The 25,356-nt window shown below is 43.9% G+C and overlaps 1 protein-coding gene across 7 annotated transcripts in view; it reads left to right on the forward strand.

Annotated features, from left to right (window-relative positions):
• LOC138521067 (receptor-type tyrosine-protein phosphatase V-like) overlaps window positions 1-25,356 on the forward strand; it is a 641,711-nt gene that overhangs the window by 479,599 nt on the left and 136,756 nt on the right. For all 7 annotated transcript variants that reach the window (XM_069633598.1, XM_069633597.1, XM_069633596.1 and 4 more), the window contains 4 exons: window positions 1,458-1,505; window positions 12,129-12,222; window positions 14,668-14,758; window positions 23,990-24,066. In XM_069633598.1, the coding sequence (XP_069489699.1) occupies window positions 1,458-1,505; window positions 12,129-12,222; window positions 14,668-14,758; window positions 23,990-24,066 (310 nt within the window). The remainder of the gene's footprint in view (window positions 1-1,457; window positions 1,506-12,128; window positions 12,223-14,667; window positions 14,759-23,989; window positions 24,067-25,356) is intronic.

Here is a 25,356-nt window from a genome sequence, read left to right on the forward strand (position 1 = left end):
TTAAACCTTCCAGCCATCACCTCTTTGTTTTTGCAGCATCTGTGGTGTCAATCTTCCACCTCACTAAATCATCACCCATCACATCAATATTATTGTCTGACCTCGTGAATGAGGTCCCAGAGAAAGGGGGTTTCTTCAAATACCCCATCTATTGATCTTCCCTGATCTACATTAGGTCAGATCTTCAAACCTCCTGCCTCTGGTCTCGAGAAGTTGGGAGAAAATGAAAGAGCAACCTTTCCTATTGGTATCTGGATGCTCATTGTTGAGCAGAAATGCATCTGGATTTTCCTGTGCTGGCGCATGTTCCCCATGTTGTGTGACTTGCACCGTGGTGGGTATTAAACGTGAGTTGGATCATACCTTCAACTGACCATGTGAAATCCAGGCCTGCTCGCTGCACACAGCAAGTGCTGCTGCTCAGAGTGGAACGGCTACACGCAGCAGACTTCCCCCACTCTCCCACGTTTAGATGTTGACATGTTTTTCCAAATGTGTCCACCTGTGTGTCACCCACTGCCGTCCTCAAGCTATACTACTCCCTACAAGGAAAATCGGGCAAATGTAAGTTTCCCACAAGCCTCCCTCAGTGATGTCTAATTCATCCCGCTTCTGCTCACACGTGTTACCTGATGGCACGTGTCTTTTCCTCTTATTTCAAGAGTCTGACTCAAGCCGGTTTGTCTTGGTCCTCCCCAAATATCTGGAGATGACACTTCTGTTATTGACCAACTCTGATTCAGTGAAAGGTTCACACGGTGCTGCGTAAACAAAGCCTATCCTAAATCACACTCTTACTGGGTCTCAGTGACTTACGACCTCTCCCTTGCCCATTTGCAACAACTGCCCTAAATACCCCACAACATTCCTAAATATTGTCAGCCGGCCTCCAACAATTGCCTCTTGCCTCTCTAAAAGTTTCATGAGACTGAATGGGAGATCAAGCCACGTGGCTCCTTTTGAGCCAAGTGGAAGAACTTCAAATGTTCTTTTCCAAAAATGATTTAAAATTCTGGTGATTCAAGTTCATTACAGGAAAGTTCGCCCGGGACTAGCCGCGAGGGAGTAGTTCAAGATAGCGCAGAAAGAATCAGATCGCCATGAGTCATTCAACCATGTCTACCTGTTACAAATATTCCACAGAATGCATTTAGATTGAAGAGACAGTGGTCACTCTTTCTGCAGAAGAGATGAGAGCATTTATTTTTTCCTCTTCTTAATACCCTTTTTTTGTGTAAAAAGAATCATTATTCTAACAAATCCCTCTACTCCATCATCACTTAGATTGTATGAAGAGCTTCTTGGATGGGAGCATGAAGGTGTGGAAATGGCACAGCTGCGGAATGGATTAAAAGTGCCCTATACGTGTATATTACTGATTTTGACATAAGTTTATGTTTTCTACTTAAATTGTCGTCCAATGATTTGTTATTGTCATAATAATATTTATGTTTCAGAAGGAGGAAGAATCACCCAACGCAAGAGATGACCGCGTACACCTTGAGGTGGGTGGAGATTTTTCATTGGGAAGATTGGCTTTATCTGTGTTTCTCAGGATAGTTACTGCAAAACCTTACGCAACGGTAATGCCACCATTTTGAATTCTCGCCCTTCGCAATGTGATCTTAGATTTGGTGCTATGACTGTTTCTTTTAGTTGGTAAAGCTAAAATCTTCATCTTTCTACTCTACATTTCAGTCCTCCGCTCACCCCCGCACACACAGCTTGTCCTTCTTCTGCTTCCCCCACGTCACTTCCTTACTGGTTCTGCCACCTTGACTTCCCTGCCACATTCTGCTACTTGTAGACATTTGCCTCCAGGCTCAAGCCCTCGCCTTCCATCGCCCCATCTCTCAATGGCCTGTCTGAACACACATCCAGAGGCCGTCTTTTGGTTACTCAATCCCTCTAGGCGCTCCTCAGTGGGCATTTTTCCTGCCAATCTCCTCTGTCATCATTGCTACCCGGACCACCTGATGATGCTGTTCATGGGAACAAATAGCCATAAACCCCTCAGTAGGAGGCTCTACCATCTGTAAAGACACAGGAGCCATGTCAAGGGACTCGCTTCTTCCAAGCCTTTCACTTGGTGCCCCCGGCCGGCTCATCCCCTTGAGCTTATTGCTTAACTACAGGGACTACGTCATGAACCCTTGGTTTAATTTCAGGGGTCGCACCCATCAGTCAAACGCGTCTATTAAAACTATTAGCACTCTGGCATGGTGGTCGAGGTGCAGATTTTGTGCCAGTGTAAAAGAATAAAGACATCTTCCTTTTGACAAGTGATGTGTCCGGACGTCTGCCCCTTCATGAAGAGAAAGTGGTTCAGTTCGAAAATGGCTTCCATGGCACGTCTTTGGCTTGTGACCGAGCCCCTTCTTGATGTCCGTAGTGTGTGTTTGTTTATTTTATTTATTTAGCGTGCCGGACAGAGGGGTATCTGGGCGCTTAGTGATTAGTGCTTAGTGACTGTAAGCATTCGGAGGCTGCATGGCAGCAAGATCCAGGTGATAGAAGGGAGCAGGGTTGGGTGTAGGGAGGGGAGATTGTGGGTAGGGAGAGGAGTGGCAGTATGCAGGTATGTCAGGAGATGGAGAATGAAAATGGGGCCTGTAACTGAAGGGTGGAGCAGCCATCCACTCTCTCTCCGAAAGTGTGTTTTCACTGCAAGTTCACGGCTGCCCGGGAGAAGAGAGCTGATTGGCTGGCTCCCAATGCAGGGTGCTAATGCTGGTTGTTAAATGCATCATATATCATTCTGCAAATATGTTTGTGTTTCACTAAATGGGAATGTGCACAGACATTTGTATCCCTCCTTGCCCCTCTTCCAAAATTCGTCCAGTAGCTACATCCTAGCATTGTAACATATTTATCTACACATACAAATAATGGAAGTCTGAATGAGTTTATATGGTTCATGGTTAGAAGCACTTGAATGTTACAGAGTGTTGTGAAAAATGAAATGAGAATCAAACCCAGAGTGCATCATGATCATTGTTGTGTCCCCAAAATGCTCCTTGATTTTATGCAAAGTGTACAGGAACGCTCATTTGTGCTGTTTGACCTCTTCCCCTTTCCTATAGGGGTAGTTCAAAATAATGGAACATGAGTGCACCAGAATTTCCATCTTTGAATGGTAGCATTCTATTCAAAAATGATTTAAAAGGTTATTCTGTTTTGATAATGTGCTTTGCACAGTAAGACAAGTGTAATGTTCTTATAAGACTACACTATGGGCCTCATTACGACCCAGGCGGTAAGGGGTTTACGGCGCCGTAAACAGCGCCGACCCTTACCGCCTGAGTACGAGGTCCCTTAGCGCCATGGCGACTTTAACACCTGCTTTTAGCAGGTGTTAAAATCCATGGCGCTAAGGGACCATGGAGTTAATTACGCCACCGTAATTTACGGTGGCGTAATTAACGCCTTCCCCACTCCCATTATGCCCTATGGGGCAAAAATGGGAATGGGGAAGGGTAAATGGGGATTGGGGACTTACCGCCCCGCCAAGGTCGGAATGGGGCGGTAAGTCCGCCAACCACCATGGCGTAAACGTAGTTTACGCCATGGTGGTAAAGTCACGGCCCAGGCTGTAACTTACCGCCTGGGTCGTGATGAGGCCCTGTATAATAGAAGTGATGATAAGAAATGGTTATTGTAAAACCACAGAAACAGGCAATTTTGTATTCAGTTTTTTACTAGAATTAAATAATTTGATTTATGATTAGCTTATTTTTCGAAGAATACACACATGTCCTATCAAACTGTCCATCTGCAGATTGAAACCAATGAACTGTTTCTTCTTTGAGCCCCATGGCAATGTTTCATTTTTCTATTCTGGACACTGATTTATTGGTAGAGCCGCTGAGCATGTACATTGTTTACATAATCAATAAACACAAACAATAAAATAAAATACTTATCCACTGCAGTTGTAGACCATCCAGCCTAGTTGTATGGCCCCTTACAAGTTCTGACAGAACACCCAAATCCACCTCATGCCCATAATCTAGCCATATGGTTTTTGCACCTTCATCTTGAGCGACAATCCTGCACAACACACAAACAAAGACAATGGAGCTCATTACGTATGGGTTTTGTAGTAATTCTGTGGTAATTCCTCTGATTTACTGCCAAAATCTTTTACGTTAACGCCACGTGATCCCATGGGTTTACCCCGAGATTCCAAGTGGTTGTATGGTGGTTTAAGCCCACATTTAAGGAGTCATTGGGCATTTTTGGCGGAATTACCACCGGTGGAATAACTGAGCGGTAATTCTGCCGATTATTGGAGGAAAAGTGGAAGATTTACCTCCAGCATCATGGGGGATGCCTCTGTCGCTGTTGCTCTCCTTCTTCACATGACCCTCAGCCTCTTTCTTTCAGCTGTGCTGCTGTCGGAAACAGCTGTGATGTCCATCCCCGTCTCTCTTTCTCGGTCACAGAAATAGAGACCAAGATCTAGAGTGCGACGGGTGAGAGCGAGACTGGAGGAAGAGGGCTAGATTGCCGCGTGTTACACCGGGCAAAGCTAGAATGCAACAAATTGCAAGCTCTGTAATAATGATTCTACGTTTTCCCACATTTCAAAACCTGGAAGATCTTTTGCATTAGAGTGAGCAAGAAATCAAGTATTACTTGGATAATTATATAACAACGCTTTAAACAGAATAAAGGACCTGCTACGGTACATTATAAGTAAGGCTTCCGGTTTTCCGTTTTTACTGATTTTTACACAGACGGAAATCAATCTGCTTTCTGTCTATAGTTGATAGAAATGGAAAGAAATGGAAAAAAAAGGTCTTTCTATCTGGTTCTCTATGATGTCACTCTCACATCGCAAGCCAATTGCATTGTACGGGTAGCATAGCTCAGAGGCAACGCGCTTGCCTTGGAAGGAAGGCGACGCAGAGCAACACAGGTTTGAATCACGGGTCCCCGCATAGAAACCTCTTTGCTATTAAGTGTGTTATGAATAACCCATTTTATATATATATTTTGCTGAATGTAGAGTGTAAAAGTTGTAAAAAAAAATAACATGTTCTTCGAATTGCTGACTGAATATATCTTAAGTAAACAGGTGGGCCCTAGTATTGGTAAACTCTTGTGCTTTGCTCTGGGTTAGGGTGGTTTGGTTGTATAGTTGCAAGGTCACGGGTGTTTGGAGGTGATGCCCACGTCTCCTTTGGTGTGTAGATAAGAAGAAAGGTTCCCGACACCTCGCGCTTGGTTTGTGGAGAAGGATAAATATCCGCACAGTGTTTTGGTGGTTTTAGTGGTATTTATTCTTAAGAAGACATATACAGCCTCATTCCGAGGTTGGCAGTAAGGGGTTAATGGCGCCGGTAAGGGTGCTGGTGCCGTTAACCCCTTACCACTGCATTACGAGGTCCTTTAGCGGGTCCCGCTAAGGGCGGCTGGTTTTACCAGGCGCACTTAGTGGGAGCTGCTAAAGGACTAGGGAGCTAACAACGGGCACTGTTAATAACAGGCCCTTTGTTGGCTCCCTCCCCATTCCCATTGAGCCCTATTGGGGCTCGAATGGGAATGGGGATGTACCGGTCCGGATTCCTTGAATGAGGAATTACCGGGTCCTCCAAGGGTGGAATGAGCCGGTAATTCCCCATTCAGGGAACCCGGACCCGGTATGCGGTAAGGGTGTAGCCATGGTGCTAATAGCACCATGGCTACCTCCAACCTCGGAATGACCCCAATAGTCTTTTTGGTGGTCAGCCAACACGTGTTTCAACCACTGGGCACTTTATCAGGACTATGTTGTGGTGGACCTAGCCTCAACGAGGGATTCGTAAACGGACAAAAATGAAACACAGAGCCTAACAGGCCATTATAACCACCAAAGACTAGAACATATAGGACCTATTAACCACGGCCTACACAGGTCCAGACACCAAGGGACATCTGAGACCACATACCTACAACATAGCCTTGATAAAGACCCCAGAGGTCGAAAAGTGTTGGCTGACCACCAAAAAGACTATGGCGCTCATTAGAAGTGTACCGGTCCGATAATAATGGTTGTTACTGGACCGGCACACTACGAGTCTGCGTTTCCGCCCGCCAGGTCTGCCCTGATGGGCAGAACGGCACCCCGCCTGCAGACTCTCATGGAAACGGCTCTTCCAACGACTCTCATGGAAGCACCATTATTAACGGTGCCGGTGCTTCCAACATCCCCATTCCCATTGAGTCCTATGGGACTCGGATGGGAATGGGGATTTACAAATGCTGCCGCCTGACTTACCAGACCGCCAGGGCTGTAATGCTCCAGTGTATCAGGCAAGTCAGGCGGCGGTAATTCATTGCCAGTCCGGCGGCAACCTGCCGATCTTACCGGCAAGGTTACCGCTGGACTTGTAAGGAGGCCCTATATGTCTTCTTAAGAAAAAATACCACTAAAACCACCAAAACACTGTGCGGATATTTATCCTTCTCCACAAACCAAGTGCGAGGTGTCGGGAACCTTTCTTCTTAGCATATATCTTAAGGCAGCAGCAGTCACAGGAGCAACCTTTTGTTGTTATGGAAAAACATTTACCTAGCTTTACTTTCCTATATGGTTGCATGTGTGCTTCAATAAATGCATTTTTTCATTAGAATAAATGCCGAAAAATACTGGTTGCGAATTATCTTTTATATGACAAAAAATAAATGTGGATAAATGCAGAAAAAGGCCCAAAAATAAACATGGATAAATAAAGATGGAAATGGCCGAAAAATAAATATCCTAAAACCAGTAGCCTTAATCATAAATAAGTAAGGCTGCCGTTTAACATTTTCACTCATTTTTACAGATAAATACACGCAGAAATCACTATTTTTCCTTTCAGTATTTATTTAGAAATAATTGATAAAAAAGGAAATGCATGATTCTTGGTTGGGTCTTTCGGTTGTGAAACATGCATTTATTTATTTATTTAAATTCTTGATAACACGCCAAATCACCCACAGGCTTCACGGCGCACACAAAAACAATACAAAACGGGGACAATCAGTAGAAACAGAGAAAATCAGAGACAAGAAGAAGGCAACAAGCTAGTCAGGGGACTAAGGTGTGTTAAAGAAATGAGTCTTAACGTTCTTTTTAAAGATATCCAGTGAGGTGGAGCTCTTAAGGTGAAGAGGGAGTGCGTTCCATAGAGGAGGCGCAGTGACACTGAAGTTGGTTTTTCCAAATTTGACTGAGCGAAAGCGGGGCTAACTGAGCCCCACCTGCTCAGTAGACCTGAGTGATCGACCAGGGACACAGCGCTGGATGCTCTATGTCAGGTAGATGCGTGCAGAGTTGTTCAAGCATTTAAAAGTAAGAGTTAGTATCTTGGCAGATCAATGGATGTGCAAAGCAACATATCAGGAAGGTTGAACAAGGAATTGAATTCACTTTTAAGCTGTTTAAATAGCCGCAGATATGCAACCCTTGACTTGTGCAAGAATCCAGCTCTACGAGCTTCCCATTACAGGCAACCAAGTGCAAATGTATTTTTTCATGTAAATAAATGTGGACAAATACTAGTTGCGACTTATTCTTTAACATAGAAAAAACAAATAGGTTAAGTACGGATAAAAAGAGAAAGAATTACAAAAAGAAATATGGATGAATACAGGCGGAAATGGTGCAAAAATACATCCTATTAAACACGGAGACTTAATTCTAAGGATGTTGCAAGTCCCCTCTAAGTTCCGTGACCTTAAAATGGAACTTTGACTTTGGCCTTGTTCCTAGATTTGGTCCCCATAATTCCTCTCTGGCATATAATATACATTGTGGACTATATATTCCATTCTAGTTTTGCCAGTAGGACTCTCCTAACTTTTTAGAAGTTGAGTTATGATGTCATAATTGCAGCTACTTGAGCTGGTAAAGATCAGTATTGCAGCTGACGGTGAAGCACTTAATTAAATACTCACAAGATGTTTATACTTTCGTGGTATGAAATGGCTTTCTAGGACACTTTCACCATTAATGGATAAGGAATTGTATGCGTCAGTATATTTATTTTGTTGGAGTTTGGGACAGGAGAGAAAGACTCTTCATGTGACAACTTATTTTACACAGCAAAAAAACGTTTAAATTCATTGGTGATTTTTAAAAGAGCTTGTAATCTGGCAGCGTGGAGCCGTTACTTTAGCACTGCAACGTAAATGGCTCCCCACTGCGAAATTCTGGTAATATGCACGGCGAAGTGCAAAAGTGCAGGGCAAAAGGTGGTGTAGAAGCGTGTATGCTGCCTTTTGCGCTGCACTTTTGCACTCTGCCATGCAAAGGGAGTAAATGCTGCCTGCCATGCATGCATGGGTGGCAGTGTTTACAATAGGTCCCTGTAGAGTCTGCCTGCTTTTTGCTGTTGCAAGAATGAGGCGGGCTTCTAGGGATCCCCAGCATTTGCGCCGCATGAGAATGCATGAAGGTGCAAATGCTGGGGTATATGTCAGGCAAAAGGAAAGGCGCGGCGAAAACGCAAATTGCGTTCATCCTCACCACCATACAAATGCATCAAAACGTTAATGCGTGATGTAAATACGCAAGGTTTTCACGCCATGCAATTACATTGTCTCAACGAAAATAAGGCCCATTGTGTTAAACTGCTTAAAGCATTTTTTTTGTCAACACTATATAAATGCCACATTGGTGGCGCTTTTTTCAAAACTGAACGATTGTACTTTATATCATCAACAAATGAACAATCTCATGCATCAGACTTCAAGGAACCAAGTATTAAATGGGAAGTCGGTGTGACCATATAGTATAAGGATTAAAATACCCCCTACTAAAAGACATTTATTAACTTCCGAGTAACCTAACCTTATAACAGAGTGCAGCCTTTGACCCTGTTCCTCTATTTGGTCACAGAACTCCTCAGTAACTTGAAATATTCTTATAATGTACAGCAGGCCTCACCATGTTCCCTCACCACTAGCCAATGGCTAGTGATAATGAACTCTTGGCGAGTAAGAAATGGTGTGCTGTGTGTATGTGGAGCTTTGAGAGGGTCGAGTGAATTTTTGTTTGATTAGTAGATTCCATATTGAAATATTTACCCCTGGTGCACGGGTGTATTTAATCCCATATTTATATTCCAGGAGACGAGATATGTTACATGCAGAAATGCACTATAACATAGCGGTGCTTCATTATTTATTTATTTGCATTTATTGTCTTAGTTGCATATTTATAACACGCTTAAATACCAAGAGGTTTCTAAGGGCGGACCCGGGGATCGAACCTGTATTGCTTCGTGTCGTTTCGTCTTGCTTCCAAGGCGAGCACGTTGCCACTGAACTATCTTCCCGGGACAATTATTAATTTTACGTGATCAACGTGTGCCAATATGAACTCTGTAATCGCCCCTCAATAATGAATGGCATTGCATTCCTGTTTCAAACACCTTCAAGAACAGGCAAAGCAGGCTCTCTTTGGATTCTTGAACCAAAACATGAATGTTTTCCCACGTTAGTTTCAGGATTTGTGAGCCCCGCTCCAGCCTCCCCAGCACAGAGCAGTGCAGGGAGACGGCACCTGCCAGCTGATGTCTCTGCTCAGGTGGGCAGATTGTGGGCTTGGCCTAGTCCGGTCCTGTGTGCAGCACATACCTGCCTCCCTTATAGTTCCCTTCCTTAGTGGAGGGCCTACAGTGCTGAGGAACCTATTGCCCTGTAGATGTTTTGAGCTACAACTCACATCCGCCTTAGCCACCATAGTGAATGGTGAGGGATCATCCTTGGCCAAAACATCTGGAGGCCCACAGGTTTCCCACCTATGAAAACAGAAGGTGCCGGTTCATGATAAAGCAGAATGTCTCGTTTCAGGCACCATCATGTGGCTTAAGAGACGAGGAGATTACAGGGCATACATGGTCAAGAAAAACACACACACACACGCACACACACGCGTGCACACACTCACACACGCACACCCCCATTCCCCAGTGGTAGCATGCTCCGACCATTGTTCCACAACATAATGATCAGCCCAAAATTATGTTTCAATGATTTTCTCCCATGTACTATGTTCCATGACACAATGATAGTCCACAATGATATTTCAGTGGTTTTCTCAATGTATTTTAATAGTTTTATAATTATGTAAATATGATTGAAATGGCTTCCTAAAAAAGTATTTTGTAGCTAGTGTAGGGTGATACACAGGGGGCTACATTTCCCAGGTGTGAGGATCATTGAGTCTATATTGGTACCTAGGAAGTGATGGGCATCACCAAGTATTCGATTATTAGCAGATGAACTGTTCAAATTTGATGAAATAATTGTTTAACCCTATGAAGCATATACAAATGGTTTGTGATTTAGTGTCCAGACTAAATAATGAGTAAATGGGAGTGGAGAGATCCATCGGATGCAATAGCATGTATTGCTTGATTGATCCCATTTGGCACAGCACCGACTGCCCCTTTTTTGCATGTCAAGGAAGTGTGCCTAAGGGAACCACACTACTATATCATCACTTCTCTTAAGCCACTAAGTGCACAGAGCCATTTTTTTATTTGATTTCCAAAGCATAGACCGGCTTTTGGGCTGGAATCTTATAACAATAGCGCACTACTGTGAGATGTGCGTCCGTTTGTGGATGCATTGGAGTTAGTCCTTGATCATGTGTTGTTGACATCAAAAAAGACTTGCGGCTAAGGAGGTTGTTTTTGCTGTAGAGCTGAGCTTGGTAACCCATAGTTGTCAAGATAAGCATGGTAAATATTAAGGCTTTCACCCTTGCTGTGGGGGTGGACATGGTCTTTAACGCTCCCCCAGTCTGAGCCTAGGTAGGCCCGAATAAAGTTCTGTTGGCACACGTTGATCACGTAAAGCACAGTAAATATGATGGCTTTCACTCCCGCAGTTAAAGGCCATGTCCACCCCCCAAGGCGGAGGTGAAAGCCATTAACACCCCAGGGTTTATTCAGGTTGCAAATGTTTTTTCCCCCCCTTCAGAGATTGGCTGCGCAAGAGCCGCCATTCTCCTGAGAAAAGGGGAAAAAAAAGATGCCCAGCAATATAGGGAAAATGGACTAAGTCCCTTTACTATTTCTATGGTGGCCGGAAGTGGGAGACACGTTAAGCTATGGTCCAGCATGTAATTGGGGAGGGGCGGGGGTGTGAAACCAGTTGGGTTTGTTCTCCCACATTTGGGGGGGAAAAGTTGTTGCCTCCTGGGGAATGGTCCAGCAACCTGATTGGCTAATGGCATTTCCCGGGTGTGGATTATCTAACAAACCCAAGAATAATTAGAAGCATCCTGATTCAAGGCAAGGAAACCCCAAGTAGTCCCCATTTGAGAATGTGAACTATGGTAGCAGAAGCTGTAATTAAAATATCGACTCTGCTGAAAGCAGTACTGCCTCCGAGTGAGTTGTGTCTCCTTCCTTTGGTTTATCCTGAAAGGCATTTCTTAATAAACATTCTATTTCTTTCATTAATAGGTTTAGTACATAGTTGTAATGCACCCAAAACTGACCAATTGTTTTAATGTTTTGGTTCATGATGCAAAGTTATGTATTTCTGTTACAAAAAGTAATATACTGTAAAACGTGCGGAAATAAAGAAAACACTGAAAAGGTGTTTTGAGGATACCTAATGAAGCAGGCAATTCCGGAGGCAGAACGTGTCCTTAGACTGCTTAGTTTTGCCCAATAGTGGCTCTTTAGCACCACTTACTGTGTGTGAGGCTACGCAGGTTTGGATCAAATGTGCTACTCAACACCCCCGTTACTTTTGGCAAATGAATGGTGCTTGGCTTGTGGCGGTGCTCCACAACCACTATTAGTTTTGGTGTGTGGTTAGTTTGCAGCAACCAGAGGAAGCTGAGGGCATTATTGTGGATATGTGGGATGCGGCCTGCAAACCACTTTACAATTAAAAGCACCAGAGTTTTGGGTTGATATTTGGGCTCTGGGGAGTGCTGGTGCAGTATACACGTCTTCCGCGGAGGTACTATTTCTCTCATGAGGTTCCTCTTCCCTGGCACTTTACATGGGCCTTGGAGAAGGCCTGCCTGCACGAGTTCCTAAAAATGTTAGCTTTGCCGGTGCTTCTCTGGGTTTGGTGCAGATCCTTGGTATAATTACTGGACGGTTTCTGAAATAATCTTTTGTTTGTAATAGAAATATTCACCGGCCAATCCCGATCCAGAACTTCAAGCAGGTGTATGAGATGAAGACTGCCAGTGCCAGCCAGATTTTCTTCCAGGAGTTTGAGGTAAGCACATTTCTACCACAGCTTCACTTCACATAACTTCACCATCTGCAGTAGTGGTAAATTAAAGCGCTTTTTCATTGGGATAACTGACAGTGGATAGCACAGAAGACTGCTACTGAAGTCTTCTCAACCGTCTTCTCAACCGTCTGCTGAGAAACCGGTACACTTAAAACTGTTTAGACGACCTTTTTATAAGTCTGGATTCAATGACCCACCAAGTAGAAAATGCAGTACAGTTTCCATGATACTGTCAACCAATATTTATGTGTTGGTTTGCTGTGGCCTCCGCGGCCATACTACGTTTCGGTTTACTCGTGTATGTTGCTTTCTTTCATAATTTTTTAGTGGGGGGTGTCCACCATACTTCAATGCCTCCTCCCACCCACAAAGCAATATATATGTTACGTTACCCTGCATTTACATAGCGCCTCCTGTGATAGATTATGGCGTTAAAGAGCTTTTTCCCCTCAGAGAGGCAAAGGAGGAGTATGATAGAACTTTCAGTAGTGGTTGGGAGGAGAAAGTATGTGTGTGTGTGTTTATATATGTACATTCACTGAAAAAAAACCTTAATTAATGTGCATATAAATAGTGCAGATTTAACACAACAGAACTCTTGAAATTAAGTGGATGTGTGGGAAGTCATGACCAGCTTAACTTCAGTTCATGCCCCCATAATGCTATGTTCCTATTATGCCATTTTGGTAGGACACTGCGAATCCCTTCTCTTATTTAGGTGTATGTGCTCATGGGCTCTGCAACAAGAACACGCTGAGTTAAGCTGGTCATGACTTCCCACATCCGTTGAATTTCATGGGTTTCATTGCATTAAATCTGTGTAACCTTAACTAAGGTTTTTTCAGTGAATTTCAAAGGTTTAGTTCTACCATAGTTTTGGCCGTGTCCACTGCAAATGTCCCTCCAATATGTTTCTTTTGGACCCACTGGGTGGCCCACTAGCCATGGACCTTTCTTATTTACTCGCTAGCTACGGCCTTCTCCCATGACCTCTGGCCCTCGCCTCTTTACATGTTACCCCAATAGCTTTCTTCCGGTCCCACTAGCAATGACCTTCGGTCATGGCCACACTACTAGAATTCTTTTTGAGCACACTAGCTATAGCCTTTGGTCATGGCCACGTCCTTTGGTTGTGTCCACTTTTCATATTGCACTCCTTGACATGTTGCCCCAATACGTTTCATTGGTGCACACTAGACATGGCCTTTGGTCATGGCCAGTGGCCGCGGCCTTCGGTGTGTCCACTTTGCATATTGCACCATTCAGTTCCTTAAAGTAACCCAGTACCCAAATACTTCAGCCACAACCATTACCCCACCTCACTGTAACTGTAACATTCCTCTTTTTTGTATTGAGCTCCTTCGGTAACTCTTAACTTAAAAAAAAAAAATCTGTTTGCCATAACCGCTGTCATATTTGCAATTTACTCCAAATAACCCTGGTTATCCATAAATGCCGGCATATAACCGCAGGCATTTTCGCGTGATGCACTGAAATTCTCGAGCCCATTTTCTTCTATATCCCCAGTATAACCCCAGTTATGAGAAAATGTTTGAGCTCTGCACTTGGTCTCCAGCCACATGGTGTCCTCTTTCCCCCTCACCACGTCTATCCTGATGACATTTTATCCCTTTTCCTCCTCCTAATGGCATCTTTCCACTTTTTATTTACGGCTAATGCCTGGTTATATCATGTATAACTGTGGTTGATGCTCACATGGGGCAAAAATAAAAATTGTGGCTTTTTATTTCTGAAAAACCTTCCTGATGCATTGTCATCCACATATTTAGCTATACTTTTGGGAGATAGGGGCACCTCCCTCTCTGTCAAATATTTTAACTAATGGAACGAATTTCCCCAGACCCTTCCCGGAAATAGAGCCAACGTTTCATGCCCAAGTTGTTTCGCATCTGCTCCAATTCCACCCCTTTTTTGCTGTGCGCTGAGCAGAAATGTGGATTTTTTTCCTATGGGGAAATTAATGGGAGTAGAACAAAAACAGTGTTTGTTTGCTTTCTTAATAAAGTTTACATTTTTTAACAAATCGTTCCCAAAATGTGCAGTCAAAGGGGCCTGTGACAACCATTTTGTTTGTAAAATATGAGCCAAATACGTCATGCAAGTCGAATGTTATTATCAATTCAATTTCGGGTTTCCTATGGAACTTGATACTCAACTTAACCATAGTGCCGCAACCACCACACACTAAAATATTTACCATATGAGACAAATGCATATACAATTCCTTTCAAGGGAGTTTATTTGCATATTTCTATGCCTTTTTGGAAACCTCAAATGGATTCAGCTTATAGTTGTTCCGAAAAACATAGAACTACTTTCATACTGTTCCGTTTTTATTTTTGCTTCACTTGACTAATACTAAAAATGTTATAATAATTGTACTCGTGTTTACCACTTGCTCGGCAGGAACTAAAGGAAGTGGGGAAGGATCAGTCCAAGATTGAGGCGGAACTTCCAGAAAACGTTTCCAAAAACCGCTATCCGCACGTCTTGCCCTGTAAGTTACTTTTCCGACTATACACACTTCTTTCTATCTCTAGTTCAGACGGTGAACACTGAAAGACCTCTAACCAAAAACTTCTTTAAAAAATGGGAGGTTTTATTGCTCACAAGAAGTGCTTCCTGTTAGGGATATGCCAATGGAAACGTTTGCTTTCCACACAAATATGTTATTTTGTTTGATAACATTTTTTTTTATTTTTGGTGACTGTAACATTTCATTTTTATTTTTGGTGAACGTCAAGGCCATGTCTCCAGGGGATAGCTCAGGGGCAACGTGCTCACCTTGGAAGCAAAGCGACACGGAGCAACACAGATTCGATCCCCTGGTCTGCGCTTAGAAATCTCTGGGTATTAAGCGTGTTATAAATAACCTATCATATCATGTCTTACTTGGTAATTTCACATCTTGGGGTGCATGGGGACACTATAGGACAAAATAACTTTCAGCAGTGTTTCATTTGTGTGCTTCGATGGTCTGTGATGGTCTCATCTCTTACACTCCCACTACAGATGTAGACAACATGCTAATTCCTGGGAAGCCGAGAGCAGACAGCAGATAATTGTCTGAACCACATTGAATACCATACTCTGTCCGCCATGTCAAAATGCACATGTTCGTGTTTACCACCGCTCACTTTAGCTTCCGGGACTTCCGTTGATTTACATGTATAAATCGCACAATTACAAAGACAGAATTATGTAAGATTAGAGCAACATGATGGAGAATTACTGACTCGCCAAACACCAAACACCCAACAAACAGAAAACAGAATAAGAAGTTCCTGTGGGTTGATATTCCAGAATATTCGAATCCGTAGAAAAAGAAGTGTCATTTTGCGGTACACTTACATTTGTGAGCAGTGTACACATTTGAGTGAAAAAGAGCACAGCACTCTGCCGGATTTTCAGGAAATAATTCTCCTTGCAAGAAAAGATGTCACAGCTCTTGACATGCAACTTTGAACAACATAGAGAGCATGAATCCGAGGCACGTGTAAAAATAGAAAAGTGTTGTTCCACGGGGGAACAGCACTTCCTAAAAGCGCCACTTTCTGTTAAAGTAATAATCTGGAGGCCTAGACTTTTTCATTTGTCTAATGTTCCATCTGACAATAGCCCTAGTAACCATGAATAATGCAAGGCATGCACTGAGAAGGGGCTCACCTTGAAAAGTCCTTGTTCTGCTCGTAAAAATAAAGGAGTTAAAATACGGTACCTGTAAGGTGTCGTTAGCATCCAGTACTTTACAGTATGATCAAGTCATTTCCCACATGGCAGCAACACTTTTCTAATTTACTGAAGGCTCAAAGACGCTTTCGTAAATCGGAAAAGTTGCAGCCTTTTAAGAAACCCTTGGAGGGGCAATGGTGCACCCGCTTCCCAAACAATGAAAGATTTTAATCCGCTTTTGCTGCTGTAAAGGACGACAGCTCCCCTCCAATCCTTCCACCCACCCCAGAATAGTGGTGCTGGAAACTGGAGGGGAGAATTTGGGGTTGCAGAATTGGTCACAGAGAGTCCTAAACTGTATCTACAGGTAGTCACTGGCGTTTAGTCAGAGCTTGAGGAAAAAGGGCCAGAGTAGCACAATCCAAACTGAAGGCGGAACAGCTCAGCAAAGTGAGGAGAGACTGCGATAAAGGTATTGAAGCAATCCATAGAAGATTAAATAAGGACAGCATAAGTGGCTACACAAATCAAGACAAAACAAAAAAGAATACATTTTTCATAAAAGGTGAAGCTAAAACCAACAGATGGAAGATACTGGTCTAATCAGAAGAAATCATCAAATTGTAGGTCAAGGTTCCTGCCTTAAGGAACTGACAAGGGTCCTGTCCTGATCGCACATGGTACGAAGCGTGAGCACCAAAGAGAAAGAAGGTTATCCAAAAACTACAATCTGTCTTGTCTGAATCCCAAATGAGATGGTTGCAATGTATCAAACTTGTTGCTTGAAATTAGGCTTTTGTCGCTATGCTAAAGTGCTGAATGTTTGCTTTTCCCAATTTGGGAATCCACGGTTTGATTACAGAATTAGCGCTTGATTCAGAGGTGCATGTTAAATTAGAAAAGTGCTGTTCCTTGGTGGAACAACACTTTTCTAAAGTGCACCAGATTCAATTTAAATCCGAAAGTGATGGATTGAATTATAATCCGCCGCTTTCATGCAACGTGTAAATTGCTTGCTTTACTGCTTGCCAACTGCTTTGGCACCCACCATATGCACACAGTGGCACTGCGAGGGCATTGCCCTGCTTTTACATTCTCGCTCTCATATAAGGAGGCACTAATAACTGGCACCAGGGGAGATGGCGATAGTCAGAGGCAGTTTCATTCCAAAGTAGTCTGGATGTGTTTGGAAACACAACTTTTCTGTTTTTTATTATTGTATGTGAAATGGTTCGGAAATAAACGTTACAAGATAAAAAAAAATGATTTAAATGCAATCAAACGAAGTGTACATTTTTTTGAGGTGGCAAACTAGGAAAATGAAACATGAAGGGGAAGAAGAAAGGAAAATAGATAAAAGAAAATCTTTAAAAAAAATATATATATAACATTTCTTCCGTATAGTCATCAAAACAATATAACTGCAATAAGTAGGGACAGATCAAGAAGTAAATGTGTATTACACATTTCAAAAAGAGGGGAGTTCCCCGTGTTCACTTTGAAATAGGTCTAACATCTGTGAGTAAAGCCTCATAAATTCCTCCTAAGAATGTGATGTTCATAAAACATGTTACCTCTAATATCAGAGAAACGTGTCTGCCAGAAAGGACTCTAGCCCAAAATACATCTGAGCCAGGTGCCCTCTTAGGATGGACAAAACCACACATGAGCCTTTTGTAGAGTTGCCCACTGCTGACAGTAGAGTACAGCATGTCTCAATGCCTGGATCTCCTCTAAATTCCCACAAAACCCAATATTAGTGAGCTGGGTGTGTAGGTGGACATACAGGGACAATTCAGGAGAATGTATTAGTTTGGGATGGGTTATTAGCTGATTCCAGATAGCTTTAGCTTGAAGGAAAGTTAGCCCTAACGCCTCTCGTGTATCAGTCGCTGGCATGCAATTAAGCAGACCATCGGGGCAATGCAGTTTCTCCAGCTCTTGTTGCTAAAGAATTCCACCCCATAGCTTATATTTGGGATCGCCTTCCCTTGATGGAATATGAAAGCTGGATAGAGCGAAAAACAGTAATATATAATTTTTTTATGTTTTTATTTGGCTGCAACATGCGGTGTTCGCAGTCCCAGTTTCTCCAGCAATCAAATCTCGTTGTGGTGGGAAGTCAGTTGATTCGCGACCTGTAATGTAGCCTTATCTTTGTCACCATGAATTTTTTTAGAACCCTTTTTGCAGTTGTAAATCTTTGATTTTTCTGTATTGGTTTCCAAACCCCTTTGCTCTGCGTTTGAGTGACTTGTATCAATCCCTGTAGTCCTAATGGGGCGATATTAGCAGAGGCGGCATGCCGACTGCGTCGCTAAGTGCCTGCTGCCCAAGCTAATGGCCTAAGCCAATTGAGGGGCCCTTAACGTGGGCGGCTGTGCCTTGACCGACGGGGTCGGTCTTCCTCTGAGGGTCATTTCGCCATTAGCACCTGTGTAGTTACCTAGGCCGATGCTAATGGTGGCCATTATTAAAACAAAATAAGAAACCTACCTTTTCTGCATGGCCGGCGCCACGTCCTGCTTAGTCCATTTTCAATGTGGATGACTCTGAGGTCGTCAACATTGGAAACGGACTACGGGAACCACGACAGGGCACCGGGGCCACACAGAAAAGGTATGTTTCTCTTTCCTTTAAAAAAAACGCACTGTTGGCACCTGCGCATGAAGGGGAAAGTAAGGAGCGGGGAAGGAGGTGTTGGCCAGCATCGCCCAGGCTGCTCGGAATGCAGGCTTGTACCATAGAATACAGCCTAGGTTCCGAGCATCCCGATTGGCCAGTGCCCCCTCCCAGGGTGCTAATGGAGATTGATACATACGGAGCAGACCATGCGCTTGCCAGCTGTGGTGTAAATGGAAATGTCCCCTCTAGCTACTGCTTTAGGTCTGAGATGTATAAATTAAACAGACATGATGCTAGGCCGCACCCCAGCCTACGTCCTCTATGGATCCTTACTCCGTTACTCAGAGGCCCCATTGACTTAATCGGAGCTCCATGTGTGTGTTTCCAAGTGCAACTGGTTTAAGAAGTTCAGCAAGCCTTCTGGCAGAACTCAGGTGGTCATTTTGGCCCGTAATATTGGGCTAATGTAAAAGAGGCCGAAGGACCGACACGTGCCACAAACGTAGACACCATGACTGTCTGCACAATGAGGCTCCAAGAAACCCCTCTAGAGGAGAACCTGCAGGGCTTCCAAATCCTGTTGTCTACTTCTCTACTTTTCTGCTTCACGCGCAATTCTGAAATTGGCCACAAGATGGCGAAGTGAGCCAATGTGAAGCACGTTTCCGTTTACAGCATTCCACGAAAAGGGATTACAATTCCATCAATTGGATACACTTCTAGGCAATCCCAGGACAAAATGCACAGCAGCAATACAATGTCACAAACATTGTAATAAACCTGATGAATTCTAGTTTCTTTCGAAGTGGGGGCCACATTTCCACTTCACCGAAAGTGCCACAGGAGAGCAGTAAACTCAGCAGCACTTTCGATCATGTAGAAATGGCTCCTTGATGTGTAGATTTGGCGCTCTAGGTTCAGAGTTCTCCAACACCAGGCCTCGGGGGTTGGAATCCTGACGAGTTATCAGAATAGCCCTGATTAATATTCATGAGAAAATGTGCTTACATTTAGAATCATTATATGCAAATTTAACTTATGAATATTAATGAGGGTCAAAAATCTGACATGTTTCCGGCCCTGATGTCCTGAAGTTGGTCAACCCGGTCCTGGAGCACTGCACCCCTCTTCTGCGAGCACATTACAAGTCTTGAGGCTGCAACTTTCTTGACACCCCCCCATCAATTACCCACCAGTGGACTATGGGATTAATACAGCATATATGCCTGGGATCAAGATCAAATCCTTGGTCTTGTGGGGCCAGAGGCAGACGGACGACAACGGATCTTAGAAAAGGCTTTAGTTGACGGAGAGGCAAGAATGGTATGGACCCAAAAGGTTGTTTCCAGAAGACTGTACACATGGGTTTCCTGCATTCGCCTTGTATCTAAATTCACAAATCCCAAAATATTGAGGTAGGTGTGCGGGGGTTGCGGGGGTGTTCCCCGCATACATGAAAGTGAATGCGGGGGTATGTTAAAAAAACGTCGAATTGCAGAATCAGGGACAGTGTGCCTCAGCATTTTGCAATTCGATCTTTTCGTCGTATGTTATTTTAACATACATCCAGGCAGAACATGTTCAGGTGTTTGGTTGAGGGAGAGGCAGAATATGTACTCTGGTTAGGTGAGGGAGAGGCAGAATATGTACAGAGGTTAGCTGAGGGAGAGGCAGAACATGTACAGAGGTTAGCTGAGGGAGAGGCAGAACATGTACAGGGATTAGCTGAGGGAGAGGCCCAAAAGGTATAGGGGTTAGCTGAGGCTGAGGCAGAGCAGAATATGTACAGGGGTTAGTTGAGGGAGAGGCAAACAATGTACAGGGGTTAGCTGAGGGAGAGGCAGAATATGTACAGTGGTTAATTGAGGGAGAGGCAGAACATGTACAGGGGTTAGTTAAGGGAGAGGCAGAACATGTACAGGGGTTAGTTGAGGCAGAACATGTACAGGGGTTATTTGAGGGAGAGGCAAACAATGTACAGGGGTTAATTGAGGGAGAGGCAGAACATGTACAGGGCTTAGTTGAGGGAGAGGCAGAACATGTAGGCAGAACATGTACAGGGGTTAGGTGAGGCAGAGGCAGAAAATGTACAGGGGTTAGTTGAGGGAGAGGCAGAACATGTAGGAAGAACATGTGCAGGGGTTAGCTGAGGGAGAGGCAAAACATGTACAAGGGTTAGCTGGGGGAGAGGCAGAATATGTACAGGGCTTAGGCAGGGCATGTACAGGGGTAAGTGGAGGGAGAGGCAGAACATGTGCAGGGGTTAGTGGAGGGAGAGGCAGAACATGTACAGGGGTTGGCTGAGGTAGAGGCAGAACATGTGCAGGGGTTAGCTGAGGGAGAGGCAAAACATGTACAAGGGTTAGCTGGGGGAGAGGCAGAATATGTACAGGGCTTAGGCAGGGCATGTACAGGGGTAAGTGGAGGGAGAGGCAGAACATGTGCAGGGGTTAGTGGAGGGAGAGGCAGAACATGTACAGGGGTTAGCTGAGGGAGAGGCAAAACATGTACAAGGGTTAGCTGGGGGAGAGGCAGAATATGTACAGGGCTTAGGCAGGGCATGTACAGGGGTAAGTGGAGGGAGAGGCAGAACATGTGCAGGGGTTAGTTGAGGGAGAGGCAGAACATGTAGGAAGAACATGTACAGGGGTTAGTTGAGGGAGAGGCAGAACATGTACAGTGGTTAATTGAGGGAGAGGCATTAACTTGATAGAATTTAATTGGGGGTAGTTGGAAAATAAGACTAGGACATAGTTGAAGAGGAAGAATATTTTGTTGATGCCACTGTTTGTGACCACGACGTACCTTGAATTCTATAAACCCATGTGTTATAGCTTTTCAGACTGTGGAGAAAAAGCATCTCAGAATTGTTTGGAGGGAGACAGGGGGTTACATGGAATGGTTGTGAGTGTTTCTTCTCTTTTGTGGGCAGGCAAAACACATGCTGCTTGCGTAGAAAAGTCACAAATGTCTTTGGTAGGAGGAGAACACATCCAGTGGCTGTAACTGTGCAGGAAAGCCTTAGTAAGCCAGAGGAGGCTGAATTTTGAGTAGAGAATCCCAATGACAACCTTGCATGCAAAAATGCATGGGAGGTTTTTGTCAATGGGAGGAGAAGTAATCCTTTTTAGTCTGCTCTTGTCCCAAATCCCTTTACATGGCAGAGGGAGCGAGAGGGAGGCATGAGGCTAGAGGGCTTTTCACATAATCCACAGCATCTATGGCGAGCACCAGGGAGGCCAGAAAAATTGAACGCATCAATTTCGCATTCCGCATCACCCACTGCACAAAAGATGGTAGTAGATGTTTAGGGCATTGTTTTCAGAGTAGGGGCAGTAGGTTTGGTCTCCTGTCTCTGGAGCAGAAGTAGGAGTGATGGAGATTGCATCTACTAATGAGCTGGGACAAACACATGTTATTGAGGAGCTGATGAAACCGTAAAACAGCACACATTGTGAGGAGCATGATATGCCAGAAGACGTAGTACACTATGCAGAGGAGCAGGATGAGCCAGGAGGATCCAGCAAATGTGCCGATGAGCCAGAGGAACAGCACACACTATAGAGGAGCAGGATATGCCAGAAGATGTAGTACACCGTGCAGAGGAGCAGGTTGAGCCAGGAGAATCAAGCAAATGTGCTGTTTAGCCAGAGGTACAGCACACATTGTAGAGGAGCAGCATGAGCCAGGAAAATCAAGCAAATGTGCTGTTTAGCCAGAGGTACAGCACACATTGTAGAGGAGCAGCATAAGCCAGGAAAATCAAGCAAATGTGCTGATTAGCCAGAGGTACAGCACACACTATAGAGGAGCAGAATGAGCTATGGAAAAGTGACAGTGTGAGGAGCATGATGAGTCAGCAGAACAGCCGCAGTCTGGGGAGCATGAAGAGAGGGGAGGAGCAGCACTCAGTATTGAGGAGCCTGATGAGGTAGAAGACCAGCACAGTATAGAGGAGCTGGGTGAGCCAGGAGAAGCAACAGACGGTGTACAGATGCTGATGAGTCAGCAGAAAACCAATGCCACCACTATACTCACTGCCACTCAAATTAGTATAGTAAGCTAAGTCTTCCTCCACCAAGAAAATACCAATCGTGGAATTTTTCAACCAGGAGTGATGAATAGCGGGATTCTGTCACTTCTCCCCAGAGGGGGCCTTTCCTTGCGAGGCTATGGAGGAGAGCCCACTACACAATACCCTCCCTAGCGATAGAGGCAAGAGGGATCTCACGGGGAGAGACTCCCCCCCCCCCCCCCCTCTCATCGAGACAAGGACTCCCGTTCTGCTAAGTAACTCCTTGAGTTTCTTGCTCACAACCCAACAGTAACAGCCAAGCTTCAAAAAGACAAAGAAGAACAAGCTGTTTGTTACTGTGCCATAAAGCCAATGTTTCAATATGAGGAAATATGTTTATACTGGGAGAAGAAGAGTGATCGAGTGATACAGAACACTCCAGTAGCAGCGACTGGTAATACTGGGAAGAAAAGAGTGATCGAGTGATACAGAACACTCCAGTAGCAGCGACTGGTAATACTGGGAAGAGAAGAGTGATTGGGTGATACAGAACACTCCAGTAGCAGTGACTGGTAATGCTGGGAAGAGAAGAGTGATCGAGTGATACAGAACACTCCAGTAGCAGCGACTGGTAGTACTGAGAAGAAGAGTGATCGAGTGATACAGAACACTCCAGTAGCAGCGACTGGTAATACTGGGAAGAGAAAAGTGATCGAGTGACCGAGTGATACAGAACACTCCAGTAGAAGCAACTGGTAATCTCATTTGTTCTTGCTTTTCTGCTTAGTTATTTATTTTGTGTTCATCTTTTTAATTTTGCTGTCTGTATTAACAGTGTGATCCTTCCTTTCATGTGCTCTTCCTTTGCATCATTCTGTGTGCCCGACCCTGAAGGATAGCACAAGTGTAACGTGCATGTCAGATCTGACACAGGATCAGCAAGTTTGAATCCTGGCAGAACTGACTCGCCCATTCATCCTTCCAAATAGACACATTAATAACCATGAAGCGACATTATTTGCAGTGATTAGAAGTGGTAAGATCCTGAATGAAGCATTATATCAAAACCTAATGTTACTGATGCCATTATAAGATAGAGAGTTCCTCAGATGACTTGGAAATCCCTGAAGAGTGAGTTAATTATAGTAGGTAACACACATTGCAGTAATCTTGCTTAGGTAAGCTATTCCACTCTTTAATTAGTGTCTTGAGTTCTCCTATATTCGCTTCCTGGTCTCTCTCTAGAATAATGTCAATGTGGAGAAGTAATGATAGGATACGCGCTGAGAGATGTCGCTCTATTTGTGCAGTATGTCTCCAGTCCATTGTGGGACATCATTCCAGTGACTAGTAAATCAGTTCCAAGCAGTTGTGTAATATCCAACCCTGACCTTTGTCCATTCTTCATATTTGCAGATGACCATTCAAGGGTGAAGTTGAGTCCGATTGGAAACGATCCCACATCAGATTACATCAATGCCAACTTTATTCCAGTAAGGCGTCAATCATTTTCACTTCTCTGAATTACCCATACACTCTCTTTAACACCTGACGTCACAATAAGGCACATTTAGAAAAAAAGTGCATGTACTGATGATGGAGAGATTGACGAAGAACATGCTTTGTTGGCTGACTGACTATCAGGGATCCAGTCTACAAATCTACTGTCTGACTCATTTCAGAATACTATTAATTCTTTTTTTTTTTTTTGCGACTGCTTCTTTCGTTTGCTCTCGCTCATTCTCATTTTTTTTTAAATCTGACTTCTTGCTTCTTATTTTTCTATGATTACATTGTGTTGGTTCCCTTTTTTCTGTTTTATTTTTCCTTTTCTGGTTTCTTTCTATTTCTGAGTAGTTCTTGAATTCTGTGTTCCTTTTATTATATATCTTAATATTCTCAAATACATTTGCATGCCATTATTTCTTCAAATCTTAACAATGTCATTCGTCTATCCTTCCGTATGTCCTTTCTATCTTTCTTTTCCTGTATTTCTTAATGTTCCTTCCTTCTATCACAATTGTGTAACCTCTTGATTTTCTTAAATCTTTCTTTTCTTTCTTTACGTTCCTTGTCTTTTTCTAGTCTTCCTTCTCTTTGAAATGTCAAATTATTTATATTTCGTCCTTTCTTCTCTTTATACGTTGTGACGATTCACCAGGGCTTGCTACTTTTCCCCAGGGGCGGACCCTTTCCTATGAGTCTAGGGAGATGAGGCCCTTACCCAATAGTCCCCCTGGGGGTGGTAATGTGTGGGAGGACCTGATGGGGAGGGACTATCCCCTCCTGGGGATAACTATATCCACCTGGGAAAAAGCCTTTTTACCACCACCACAGCACATAAACCCCTACCCTCATGGTCACCCTTTTATCCATCCTTGATAGTAGAACCATTCGCTACTATAAACCCATGACTGTGACAAGTATAAGACCAAATGAGACAAAGAAGAACGTGACAGGCATATGGAGGAACCAGATAAAGAGTCAGCCAAGTACTGTAACAGGCTAGTTCACTGGAGGCATAAAGAGTGCCAGCGAGACTTTCATAGATGGTGTTGATGTTACACGAAAGTAGCATCGACAGTAAAAACAGAAAAATTAGAACGGCCAAATGCGAGCTCATCGCTGAAGCCAGGAGTTTGCGAGGGAAGCAGGGGAAGTTCAAAGTTGGAATGCTCCAGCTGGAGCAATCGCGTCTCTCGGGAAGTGAGAGAGGAAAGGCAGAAAGTTACCAGAGCTCCCTGGGAGCTGGCAGGGAGCCGACTCACTTGGTGGTGACGTGA

This window comes from Ambystoma mexicanum, chromosome 13 (assembly GCF_040938575.1).
Source record: "Ambystoma mexicanum isolate Mex_15411 chromosome 13, UKY_AmexF1_1, whole genome shotgun sequence".
Lineage (NCBI taxonomy): Eukaryota > Metazoa > Chordata > Amphibia > Caudata > Ambystomatidae > Ambystoma > Ambystoma mexicanum.